The sequence below is a fragment of the Lepeophtheirus salmonis genome, chromosome 7 (assembly GCF_016086655.4).
Source record: "Lepeophtheirus salmonis chromosome 7, UVic_Lsal_1.4, whole genome shotgun sequence".
In the NCBI taxonomy this organism is placed as follows: domain Eukaryota; kingdom Metazoa; phylum Arthropoda; class Copepoda; order Siphonostomatoida; family Caligidae; genus Lepeophtheirus; species Lepeophtheirus salmonis.
The window spans coordinates 4330289-4344095 of record NC_052137.2 but is presented as its reverse complement, the minus strand read 5'-3'; the positions used below and the strand labels follow the sequence as shown (position 1 = coordinate 4344095).

Sequence of the window (13807 nt, the reverse complement as noted above, 5' to 3'; positions counted from 1 at the left end):
CAGTTAGATTAGATACAAGTAGTTTTGACGAAGGGAGAAGGAAATAAATAATGACATAGCCCATTTTTACTCCGATGTCAGACCTCCATTCTACTCAGAGTCCAACAAGCACTTAAACTTAGAACTATAGTTGTAAAAATATGGCCAGCCGGTACGATAAAAAAAAAACGTGGTCATTTATGTACAATAATTTGAAGTTTAATTGTCATGGTGTGCTATTTGATTAGCTGCTATCAGTCGCAAGATGAAGGAAATAAATAGAAATTGCACTCTGCAAGGATATAGATATTAAATCCTTTGATGTTGGTTCTGAGTTTTACTCGTAATCCAACAAAGACTTTACTAGAATTACTCCAATGTTGATCCTTAATTCTACTCCAAGTACAAGGACTCACATTCATAACTCCCGAGGAAGCCTTCATTGCAACTCCCCGTCTTTCATGAGAACACGTACTTGCTATTACTATATACTTTGATGTTCCCTCTCAAAGAATGAAAGAAAAAGGATTAACCAGGTAAATAAAAATTGCCAATAACATCGTGAGCATACATAAAAAAATACATAAACTGCTGGCCCAGTGTTCTATTAATTATTTCTCTCTATTTTTACGTATAGTTTTTAAAGTGATCCCTATTTGCGCGGAAATATGTTGTCTATCAATGTCAACAATTCTTTTTAATTGAAATTTTCAAGGATTTCAATAACTTTCACATCCCCCTTGATGCAACTTTAATTATATGAGTTTTTGTACTTTTTAACATGAATAATAGTACTGTGAGAATGATAGTGAAGATTTTTTCTACATGGATGTGTGTGCATGTTTTCATAAATTAAATATGAGTATGTATGTACATAAATTGGTTGGTTAGATAATGGTAATTAATAATATAAAAGTGCTGTCAAAATCAATGTTCATATTTTTGAATGTTGCAGGTTAAAGGAATTTAAAATCAATAAAAAAGTATAATATTCAAGAAAATAAACATAAATAACTAATAGCTATTTGTGTTTATGAGTATATACCGAGTAGAGCCTAAATACTGTGCAATGAATCATTATATATAAGTTTTTTAATTTATATGATTATAAATCTCGAGTTTTATATAAAAACTAAAAAAGCCGTCTGTTACATAATAAATTTCAGTCTTGAGTCTTCTACTTTCTTGAGAATGTTATCTCAACCAGTCATTAGATAGGCTTTTAGTACATCAAATTTTAGATGGACTTTCTGAGAGAGTTTGTCCTCCAAAATGTACCAGAACCCAAAATCCAGCAAATTCAAATCCAAACAGGATAAAGGCTAAAAGTAACATCTCCAAAAGCTAGAGAGATGTGAGGTAAAGTGTTTCTTCTTTTTATTTTCTTGAAATGGCTGGGTCCAAATCCATTCCTTTTACGCATAAAGTTTGAGTTTTGCAGGAGGAAATTGGGAAAATGCATCAACATTGGGGACAACACGTTATATATGTATTAGTTTTCTCTTCAACTATTTTGCATTGTTATTCGATTAAATATTATTTTGTCTAAGAAGAACATAAATATTTCGTACAGTAAATTCAACAATTTTGAAAAAAATATTCAATAATAAAAAAGCTGTATCGTGAACTATTTTCACGATAATCGAAAAAGGAGTCACTCTTTTTTGAAAAAATTGACAATTTTCAAAACTTAGAGATCGTTGACTCGTTAATTTTGCTCAAACTTTACTATATGTTTTTTTTTATCAAAAGGAACGGCTTTTGACGCGGTGATCCGGAAATTTAAACAAAATAATAAAAAGAAACACCTTACTGTGGGGGTTGGTTGCGTCCTATAAATCTTTTTTGGGAAAATAAAAATATAGCACGATTTGGCTCCAACAGACTGATAATTTTTTTCATTTGGTTGACACATTTTGTCTTTGGTCTTCACCAAAACAATTCAAATGGAGTGAATCATTTTAACCATGGATCAAGAATAATGTATCAAATTGGTATTTCATTTGATGATTTATCTAAAACTTTTTGAGCTTTATAAGTCTAAATAATATTTTCACAGCATTTAAGGTCCACCCAGTAAAAAAAAATAAAAATATACCTTAAAAACTCAAGTTTTCTTGTTATATGTTTTGTTTATTTAGTTCATGCAAAAAAAGTCAGTCTCATCTATTTGTCAGTGTAGATTTTTTATATATTGTTAAAAAAGCAATTTATTAAAATAAAATAAATAAATAATAATTTAAATCAAATGCACTTCTTTATATGAATCTTTAAAGACAACTATTTTGACGGTTTACATCATTTTTTTTAAATAATTATGTAGTGGGAAAAACCTATGTCTGTACTATTGTTTTAAAAATGCTTATAAAGAAGCTAATCATTGTTATAGGGTTATCCTTATAAGAGTAATAATTAAGATCTGCATAAGGGAAGTTAAGGGTAGTAAAAATAGTATTAAAAAAAAAAGTCAGACGAAAACCCAAATATATATATTCAGTGTATGAATTCAGAAACTTTATTTTTTGGGTTGCAATTATATATATATATATAGATTAGACTGTTTTATCTTTAATATTTGTTCCCTCTGCATGCACAAATACCTTATTTGCTCGAGACAGTTAAGCCTCTCAGGACATTTTGCACTAAAAAAAATTCCTGTTGAAATTTCCCTATTTTAAGGACACTTAATTATAATGATGGAAAAGATTATTTTTTTGCCATGTGCTCTATAGAAAAAAATGGGTCAAAATTGAGGCTACACCTACAAAGAGAGGGCAAAGGATTTATTCAAAGAGTTGTCAAGCTTTTTTTCAATTTTTAAAGAAGGAATCGTTATTAAAGTTGTCCGAGGTTGGTTTTTATGGAAGTATTCGGTATTTTAATGCCATATTTATCAGCTATTTTAATAAATATAATGTGTATAGGATTTTGAGTATATTAGAATAATATTTATAGGGTGGCTGTTTTTTTTTGGTGAAGATATCATTCTTGCAAATAAGTGAGGATGAGATCTTTAGAGTCATTAAAAAAATGCTATATGTCAAAAATTGTACTACAGGGTAGTCTAATTAAATTGGGAAAATCTTTAAAGGCTTATAAGGAACGAAGTCTAAATGAGGTAGAAACATATTTTTATTTTTATTTGAAAGCTACATTTAATGGCATTCAATTTGGATAGGGCTGGGCTACCTGTCCCAGATCAAGCTTTCCATTGTGATGGCAAAGAGCTTTGTCAGGGCCTCTACAGACGAATTATACTTACCACAAGCCTCATGCTCGACCCTCTCCCAGAGATTGAAATCTCATGGGTTCAGGTTCAGGCTCCAAAAGTGCGGACATTATGAGGCCACGACATCCTTCACTTATTTGTTCTTGTGGGGACGATGCATTGTTTTGTTGAAAAATGTAATTGATTTCTTGGGCTACTCCATCCATCCAAGGATTGTAAATTGAAAATGTAAAACCAGAACCAGCCCAATAGAAAAGCTGGATCTACTTCCAGCGGCATGTCGCAGAGGTTATTAAGAGATGTAGATCTCGTAATGACTAATTGAATTTAATTAAATTTAGCATTCAAATAATAAAAAAAATATGGTTCCGACCTATTTCGTTATATGACTTTCAAGATTATCCCAATTTATTTGGACCACCATGCATGAATTTATAATAATATAAGGGGTCAAAAATGTGCTTAATATTTTGGGGTTTCCCTTTTTTTTGTCAAAGATAAAGAAAGTATTCTAGAAAAAGTTTAACGTTAATTTGTTGAATCGACACTTGTTGAACAAAAAAAGAAGAATATGATTTTAAATACTGAGCATTTATTAATGGGGGAGTTGAGTTGTTGCTGCCAACCCGAAAATTGTTTATTTATTTTCGTGAACTATTATCAGCAGTCTTTCCTTCTGGAAAAGATCAATTCTAATTATAAAGTATAACCACGAGTGTTTGTGCTCATGAATTACGGAGAGTAAGGTTCAATGACCTATTGGAAAATTATAAGTAGGGATGCAAATCCTGTGTACATGGGGAAGGTTACAAAAGGAAACCAAAAATCAACATGGTAACCCTGACAATTTGAAGAAATTTCCGGTGGAGAGAAAGAATAATACTCATGACGTTTCATTAGATCAGGTGTGCCAAGTGAGAAAGAAGAAAATGATCTAAGCAAGAACATTTGCTAGAATTACTTCAATGTCGATTCCCAATTCTACTTCGAGTCGAACAAGGACTTATAATTATAACTCCGGAACAAATCCTCAGGGTTACGATCCGTCTTTTATGAGCGCAATCGAATGTTCAATTAGGTTTTGAATAAAACTAAATCTATTTAGAAAAGGATGTTTACTACTCAGGAATTGAATAATTATGAAAACTGCTAAGGAAAAGAAAATTCATTCTTCAGATTACTAATGAAAAAAACAAAAACAAAAACGGGCCAGCTTAAAAATTCACATGATTTACATCATTAATCATAAAAATTGGTGTACTCAAAGTATAATTTAATATCGAAAACAATTTAATCTACGTCCTTTCTTGATATGGAGTGGCCCTCTGTTTATTTCTTTAATCTCACAGCTAATTTAATTAAACATCAGTACAGCCCATCTGCTCACCTCTCAAACATTCTTCAAATTGTGTGGGTTACCATATTCATTTTTGGGGATTTATTAAAATACCAAAAATCCTTACGATTTACAGCTTTTAACATTCTCTTTGATAAAATCCACTTTTTTTTCTAACGAAAATTGCATGACAGGCATAAAACTTCTCCAATGTATGTCTTTTAATGGCCCCTAGAAGAAAAGGTCTTTGTGAGGTGGGAAAAATATTTCCTCGAAACTCAGGACAGTCTAATATACGTCATATATTATATAAAAAATGGTATATGAATATCAATTTATATAGTAGGTACTAGGAATGTATTTTATATACAATGGTTTTGCAGTGGTTATATAATGGTTTGTTTGAATGTATAATATAGGATTATATATATATATATATATATATTTATTACTAAAAGTAGTTTTTAAAAACTGATTTCTTTCAAATCAGAAAGAAATGGTTACCTTAAAAAACCAATTGTTTTTATGAGAAATGGTTTCTTTTCCTTTTTCTCCATCAAATCTGTCCGCCATTCTTTGACGAGTATGCTTTTGAGCATTTTGTAATATCTAAAAGTAAAAAATTAAAAATAACAGATACAAAAATAATGTATCTAGGAACGACTCAAATTTTCAGCTGTCTAACCATACAAAAATAAATGGTATTAGAAGGCTATACACCCAAGAATTATGTATATTTAGGGATATATAAAGATGTGAAAATTGTCAAAGTCCTCATGAGCGTAAGGTATACAAAATGTATACGTTGATGCCTTTATGAATGATTACTCCCCAAAAGGCTATAGCCCAAGTGGCGAAACGTGGCTGTTAACTTGGATAGACTCATTGTTCAATTTCTGTTTTTTGAATCACATTTTATGACGTAACTTGATTATTTTCTTTCATGGCATTTAACTAATTTTTCCATTCGCAGAATTCATCTTGTTAATTGGATTAAAAGGGTGAGTTAATGGATTAGTTAAAATAGAGTAGGATGATCAGCAGTCCGTTTTCCCCTGGAAATGTTATCCTCTTACATATTTTCCGGGATATCCGGGGGCATTTTTATAAATTGATAAAATATAAGGGATTTAAAAATGATTCTTAAATTCAGGGGTTGGGTAACTTTGTGTAGGGTTACCTCAAAGAACTTGTAGTAAAATTAATTTACCCCAAACTAGTGGCTGCATGTTTTATTTCATTTAACACTAGCGAGTAAAAGTCGTACTTTAAGGCATGGAAATAGACTATTTAAATGACTAATAGGACCGGTCCCAAGATTGGAATAGACCAAATAAATAAAGTTTCAGCGAGTATCGATCTAAGCACATTGAGTTCAAAAGAATAATTTCTCACGAGCGCGTTGTTCACTGAGCTACGGTACTGCATGTCCGGTTTTATGAAGGTCAAATGCTGCATGTTAAAATTCGACAAAAATGGAAAATATGGAAATTGTAAAAAGGAACAAGATTTGAAGGATCGTACCTCAACAAATAGGAATCATTAATACTTGGTTGTTACATTTAATAGATTCAAAAAAAAAATATATATAAAAATATATCCTCTCTGGAATTAAAAGTGTGGTCACCTTACTCGTATTGTAAAGTATAATATACCAATATACTCGACCCCCTTAGGGGCAAAAATTAGTTGCGGTTTTAACTAGGTTCAGATAAATATATTGATCACGTTTGTTCATTTCGTCTTGCGTTGGGTTTCGTTCAGGAAATCCTTGAGCAGTCTGTGACCCTTATATTTTTTGTTGAACCGAACTAATTCGGTCAAACATAAAAGTTCGGTCTAGATCGGTCTTATATAAAAATTCGGTCTAGATCGGTCCAAAGGAAAAAATCGGTCCTGCTAAGTCCCAAAAAATCGGTCTAGATCGATTTTACACATATATTGTTTATAACATGACATCATATGTTTTTTCAAGTACAATGACGTTATAAGAAGTTTAAACAGAGATAGCTTGGATTAATTTTGATTCCACCGTCTCATATATGTATACAGTATTTATTCTAGAACTTATCAGGAACTTTTGAGACTTTTTTTTTTTTGAAAAAATGAATGACAGTTGATTTAAAAAGAAATGGTATCTCATAATATATGAGACCGGAAAAAAAATCGGTCTACAAAGTGAGACCGATTCAAAATCGGTATGAAACCGCAGTCTGAACCGAAAAATTGGTAGAAATTGCTTTAGAAAGAATCACTTAAGACCGAACCGAAAAAAAATTATGTGCTTGACCGAGTCTCAACTCTAATTTCATCATAAGATTTATAGCTTCATTCTTCTCCATTTTGAAAGCAAGGAGAAGAATATTAGTTTCCTTTTGTGCTTCTAAAAAATTAATTATAATTTCAGCACGTTGTCTGTATTACTCCCACACTCAAGAAGTTTAAATACTTACCGCCGTTGGTAGATATACGAATAAAGAGACGGAAAAACGTTATAACAATGTGACGTACAATTTGTATTGATATCGTCATTTCGCAAACTATTTTTTTAACATGTTAAGTTATTTTTTTCTCATTGGTTGTAAGTTGAGCAAATGATATGACAAAAACAGTAACCAATAACTTTTCTCTAGAATAAGCAGGCTGCCAACTGTTATCATTAGGATTATTGACTTGTACATGGATGTAGTTTTATTTACATCTCTCAATATGATTTCCTTTAGGGATACTATATTTAGATGACATTTTCTCTGGCAGGTTTTTACGCTCACCGGGATTTCCACCTTTTTCACATCTCTGAACACATCTATAATAATCATTATACTATGTAATAGGAAGAAAAACATAAAGAAATGATTGAAGAGAAGGGGTTGTACATGTTCAGAAAGTTGAAAATAAAATTATGAAAAATATAGTTTGAATGGAAAATTAAAATATAAAATGATAAAAATAATGTTGAGTAGAAAGTTGAATTTGTCTATATATAAAATAAATCACAAAAGAAGCATAGATTATAGAGAGACAGAAATACATGAAGACACCTGAGGGATCTTAATTATTGGTAGTTCCTATGTCCGGGTATTAGTGTATATTATTTTAGGTAATAAGTTGATTGATTTAATTTTTATTGCACGAGCAGTGTTGAATATTATTTCTTATGTAGAAATTGCTGATTATGAATGTAAGAAAAATAAACAAATGTGACGTCATATTTTACCCCTCCCTCCCCTTTTCTGATGATACCTGTGTTCAAACACTAAGGTATCTTTTTGCCTCATTGTATTTCTTTCTCTGAGGCACAGACTAACCAAAACAGTACATAAATTTAAAAAAAGATGTCTCGTTCGATTCATATCTCATGATCAGTCGTCTTTTATTTGTAGTAGGTTATGTAACACATGGGTTGAAAAGTTCCTATATTAACAAAGAAAACACGTTTTTTACATCTAAAAATTGGCTTTTTTATAAAATAAATTTTATTTTTTATTCACTTTATAAAGTAGAGTCCTCATAAAACTTTTCCAGCCATTGTTTCTTAGCTTGAACGGTATTTTTCCTCATCAAGAAGCAATGTAAAATTAAAATCACAAATGTGTTTTATCCATTGTTTTGGAAATAATAAATTAGCGTTTCACTTAGTACAATAACTCACTATCTATAGAACAGTTTTTCGTAAAATTTTGACAGCTATCTTTTGAAGGTTGGCACTGACTGAAAGTTAGGTAAACTAATAGCGCCATCTATGTGTGAAGCTCAGTACTTTTCAGCCCATGTTTTATTTAAAATGTAAAGATTCAAATACTTTTTTTGCTATTTAATTGTTTGAAGCGATGCTATCTTGTTTGCCTCAGTGTAACCAGATTTGGCTATTGTTAGAAGCTATTGGCAGAATAAATTACAACAATGGCGTAAATTTTTGTGATTTAGATATTCATAAATACATTTTTGAGCTTCAGGTTGGTCCAGATAATTTGGCAAAATCTTTAAAGGCTTAAAAAGAAGGAACCCGCTGTGAGTAGAACCATATTTCATTATTTTTTGGAAGCTACATTTACTAACATTCAATTATTTATTATGAGATTTGCCTCTCTTGATACGCATTGGCATACCCCGGCGACCTCGAGCAGATCCAGCTTTACCATTGTATGGGTAATAGACTTCTTCAGGGACTCGACAAACGAATGATACTTGGCACAGGCCACATGCTTGAGCCTTTATCCAAAAATCCTGTTTCTAAAAGTGAGGATATTGTGTTGACAAGACACCCTGTACTATTTTGACCTTGTGGGCCGGTGTATTATTTCTTCCTTGAGTTACCCCATCCATACAGGAAATGTAATTTAAAAATGTAAAAACCAGATCAAGTAGCTTCTGTCGCCAAGTGGCACAAAATATTTACCTCTTCTGCTTTGTTCGTTTTAAGCTTTTAAAGATTTTTCCAATTTATGTCGACCACCCTGTACTTTCGCCTGTATTTGACAAAATAATGGCTTGTTGTATGTGGAGAAAAAAATCTGGTCAAACATTATCCATATGCGAAAAGGTATGTTGTTCTTTTTTATGTGTTATTTATGGCTTGCATTGCTTGCTCATGCAAAAGTGCTGCTAATATTATATATGATAAGTACGGTAAATGTAGCCTGCCAACAAAAAATCCAGCTAAAATAGTTTGTCTTAAAATAAAGTATGGATAACATTTGTGTTCCTATCCGAATGATCCTTCATTTATTTTATTACATTTCTGCTATTAACCATTTGGATGCGTGGTAAATTGCACTGAAAATAGCTCAAATAGATTGTCACAATTAAATAATGTTAAATCGATGTATTTTAACGGGCATATTTGTGCCAATTTAAGTGTTTGAAACTAAATAAAGATTTAACACCATAGCAAACATTTTCAGGTGTCTCAACTCATCCAAGAAATTTGAGTACAAGGGCCATGGTTGACTGTAATAAGCTTATGAAACATTGAACTGCATTTATACCGGGTGGAAACTTGAAACTTGATTTGCAATGTTCTGTATGTTGAAATTAAAACTGTCTATAATTGTGTAGGTAGCCAGGTATCTCAAGCACCTGTTCCTTTTTGAATTTCTAAGTCAGACGAGAAATATTATCGCAGTGATATTTGAGGCTTAGGCCATCAACTCTTCTTCGTGTGTGTCACACTCACACATAGGTGGTCAAGCAGACAGGGATGGCTGGTGAGACCATCATGAATGCAAATTCCCTCAAGGACTCCCCTGATCTTGTTCCGGGAGGGATACAGGCTCACAGCAGCCATGCATATAGACGTTTTCAATGTTTTCAACTGCTCCCCTGAGTCTAACCAAATTTCCCCGACGGCAAGGTCGTCTTTCAGCAAGACTTCACAATGTGAAAATTACTCAAACCTTCTTAGGTGCAACATTGCTTTCTGGAACAAGAGAATATGACCAACATACAATGTGTAGGTCAATCCCTTCGACTTTTCTTTCTTGTCGCATTTCTTTCTCACATCCAGAGAAGGGCCTGTAGCATATTTCACCTGTGTGATGAAGCCAGGAAAGCTTCTGTAGATCTGAACTTCATTCACAATACTTGCTACACTTTCGCAATAAGTTTATTGCCATCGGTGAGGCCAATGCAGCTGAATACAATAAATCAATTTGACATTGTATCAGAAAAATACTAATTTACATTATTGTTCAATCTATCAATAAAGAATGGAAGTCTATTTTCTGTTTTCTTTCATTGTGTCTAAGTCTCAAGTTTTCCCACGGTATATGGACTAAATAATAAATTGGGATTGTCTCCTTTACTTGAATTTAATTTTATATGTTTTATGTTGACATACCACATATATTTAATTAATGAAAAATAATATAGACAATCAAGGGATGCAGTTTTTTCCTTTTAGACTAAAGACATTGTGAATAAATTTTTAGCAGTTTTGAAAAAGATTCAGCGGTAGCTCAAAGGCTCCAAAGTCTTGAAATCTTAAGATTTTTTTCTGTTTTGCCCTAATTATCATCTAAAAACTTCACGTTACAGCAAACTTTATAAAACAAGAAATTTAAAATAGTAAATTTATTATCAAACATTTTCACATTTTTTTTACTAATGTTTCGTTCTAATTTGTCAAAAAGAGCAAAGACTACCATAACTTGTATTTTTTGTTGTATGCCCATCTGCCTGCTCGTAAAAGAAATGAGATCCAAATTTAGAATTCATGTGTCCCAAATTACTAGGCTCTCATCTCGTTCTAACTTATGTATCGATTAAAATAAGATCAATGCTGTTTAAAGTACCTATCACATGTTTTATATTGAAGCCCTGCATATTCAATGTAAAATAGTTTAAAAAGTGACAACAGTTTTTTTTCGTCATAAAATGTGCAGAAATGTTGTGAAATATCCGACAAAGAAAAAAAAAGAAGAATTTTCTTACAAAGATTGTCGTGAAGGCCATCAAAGATCGGATTGTACGAAATCCCTAAAGTACTATCATAGAGATGGCCAAGTACATGGGTATATCAGCATCAACCACGAAGATGAGCTAGGTCAAATACTATAAGGAAAAAACATTTGATAACGACAATACAATGGAGAAAATACTACAAGATAAAACTATATCCTCAACGTCATAATTGCAAGTAATTTGGTTTTCCAACAAGCAGTTCTTAAGGGTTGACATAACCAAACAAACAGGTTTATAAACACTTAGAAACCTGATAAAGTACATAACAAAATTAAATTAACATTTAAAACCAAAAATGTGGCTTCAATTATCGTCTTAAAGGAGATATCAATGAAATATTTCCTACGAGATAACATTTTTATCCCAGGCTTTTTTTCACTTCTATTTCATACATATTATTGATTTAAAAATACTTTTAAAGGAAAAAAAGCCCCTCATGGTACGTCATTATCACACAACTCCATCAATAAACAAAACTTATTGTCACTTATCAACCTATTTTACTTTGTACAATTGTTGCATTAATTATAAAACATGTATATAGAATTATATGTTAGTAATTCTTTTCAAAATTTACATTCAAATTTACCTATCTAATTTGGTTTGTTAAATTACCTAGGATTAGGAAACTCAAAATGAAATTCAAAATGTGTGACATAAGCAAGCTTTGAGCTCATTTTTATGATAAATTTAATGATTAATCGTCTTAGACCTTTGCGTTTGGGACTTTAGTTCGTACATCACTGAGCTAATAGATGCATATAACATATCATTTTCGAGTTATGAAACCAAATACTCAATGTATAATTTTTTAGTTCTGTTATACAAAAATATAGTTGAACCTGACATTATTTTTGACCGGAAATTATCATTTGTTTTGATAAGAAAATTTATCATTAAAGTAAGGTATTTGAGAGGCTTAATTAGTTGGCAAAATTGTGTATTATTCATTCTCATAATTGGTTATTATTTAAGTATATTTCCTAACCAAAACCAATAGCTCAACTACGAATTTGTAATAGAAAAATATCCTGGGGCTTTTATTCAAGCAGTTTACAATTTTAATTATTTAATATAAAAGTCAATAATTTGGGAAGATTTATGAGAGAAAGATAATATTGTTTGGTTATATCAGTTTGTAAACAAAGCGACAGAGAGTAGCACCATCTATTGACAAAAAAATACAACACCCCTTAAGGTATGTTACTCATATAGGGTGTGTTGTGAATTTTTATTAAATCGAAACTAAAAAAGTAATAGTCTTTTTAATTTAAGTTTCACGCCCATGTTACATACTATCATACCACTTTGCAAATAATTTTTTAGGAAAAAAATAATGATATTTATGGATCTAATGATCTGGAGGTTTTGTATTATTACATTTTTAGCACAAAGTTATCTTTAATCTCAAATGTGATTGCCAAAATATTCCCATGTTTGGAAAAAAATATTGTGAAGGGAAGATATCTGTACACTCTATTTTAATTGTATAACTGATTCAAGAAAAAAGTAGAAAAAGGTTATTTGGGGTAGAAAATGAGAAAATATAAAGTTTGGGCTCAATTGATCCATGTATTTATAGTATATATAATATTGATTTATAGTATGATCATATAGATCATATTTTACGTACAAAAATAAATGGAATCAAAATAAATGAGTAAAATATTAACAGTTTCAATTGTATGAAAGTTTTTGCAGAATTTGTAGAGTATATTAACGTATAAACATAGGTATAAGCTCACGTATTTATGAGGATATAAATAAATATAACATATATAAATAAGTATATTCAAGCTACATACTCTGTTTCTTTACAAATAAACAAATCAAAATTGAAAAGTATTATGAATTTAAACCTTGGTAGTTTTTTTCTCTATATATGTGGCTCGTCAGAAGAAATTCAACCTGGAATGATATTTTCATTTGTTTTCTGTGTCGATTTATCATTTAATTTCTATCAACAAAATAGTCTTATTGACCATTTGTAATTGCTTCAAATCACATTTAAGATAGCCTAAATGGATTGTCACAATAAAATAATAAAAAAGTGATAAATTTGATTTAAAAAAAAAAAAAAAAAAAATGGGGTCAATATAAATATCTTCGGTCAAATAAAGGTTTTAAACTATGTTTAAAATTCTGGGGTACCTCAAATCATCAAGCAATTTGAGTATTTTAAATCCAAATTTAAATTGTTAACTAATATATTTTTCTACTGAGTGATCTTCAATGAATAATGAATAGTGAAAATCTTTAATTATTCTTCTAAAAAAATAATGTATAAACTAAAATTAGACAAAAGAGGTTAGGTTATACAAAAGTTTTAATAATCTTGAATTGGTACAAGATTTGTAAATCAAACACCACGACTAATAGGTACGGATCAGTAGCATCGCAAGGCACTTTTTTGTAGAGGGGGAAGGGGGTTCAAAATATTACCCCTTTATTACTTTATTTTTAAGTCTTTTTTTGTGTTATGACACATAGAGTCCAAAGTGGCAGAACAAATAAGCCAGTAATTTAGGAAGTAGACGTATAACATAACAAAAGCGTTTTCCTATGATATTTTTCTTGGCCTCATTAAGAGGCTGTTTTTGACCGAGATAAAACCTCCTTATCCTTCCCTCTTTCTATATATCTCTCTCTATAGAACTATGTTTTTTCCCTCTGTATCTTTCTATATCCCTCTCTTTTCTTCTATCTTCATTCTTTATTTCTATTCCCCTCTATTCAGTCTTAGAACGTGGCCTCCCTGTGCTAGTATAAACCTATTTATTTAACGGTGTTCATAATTTTTC

General features: G+C 30.9%; 1 protein-coding gene across 2 annotated transcripts in view; it reads right to left on the bottom strand.

Moving 5' to 3' along the window:
* Positions 1-13807, bottom strand: part of Ih (hyperpolarization activated cyclic nucleotide gated potassium channel Ih) — a 283308-nt gene that overhangs the window by 33032 nt on the left and 236469 nt on the right. Inside the window, exon 7 of one of the 2 annotated variants that reach the window (XM_040716982.2) lies at positions 5049-5153. The exons of the other annotated variant lie outside the window; for it this stretch is intronic. Coding sequence (XP_040572916.2) covers positions 5049-5153 — 105 coding nt within the window. The remainder of the gene's footprint in view (positions 1-5048; positions 5154-13807) is intronic. 2 annotated transcript variants of the gene reach the window in all.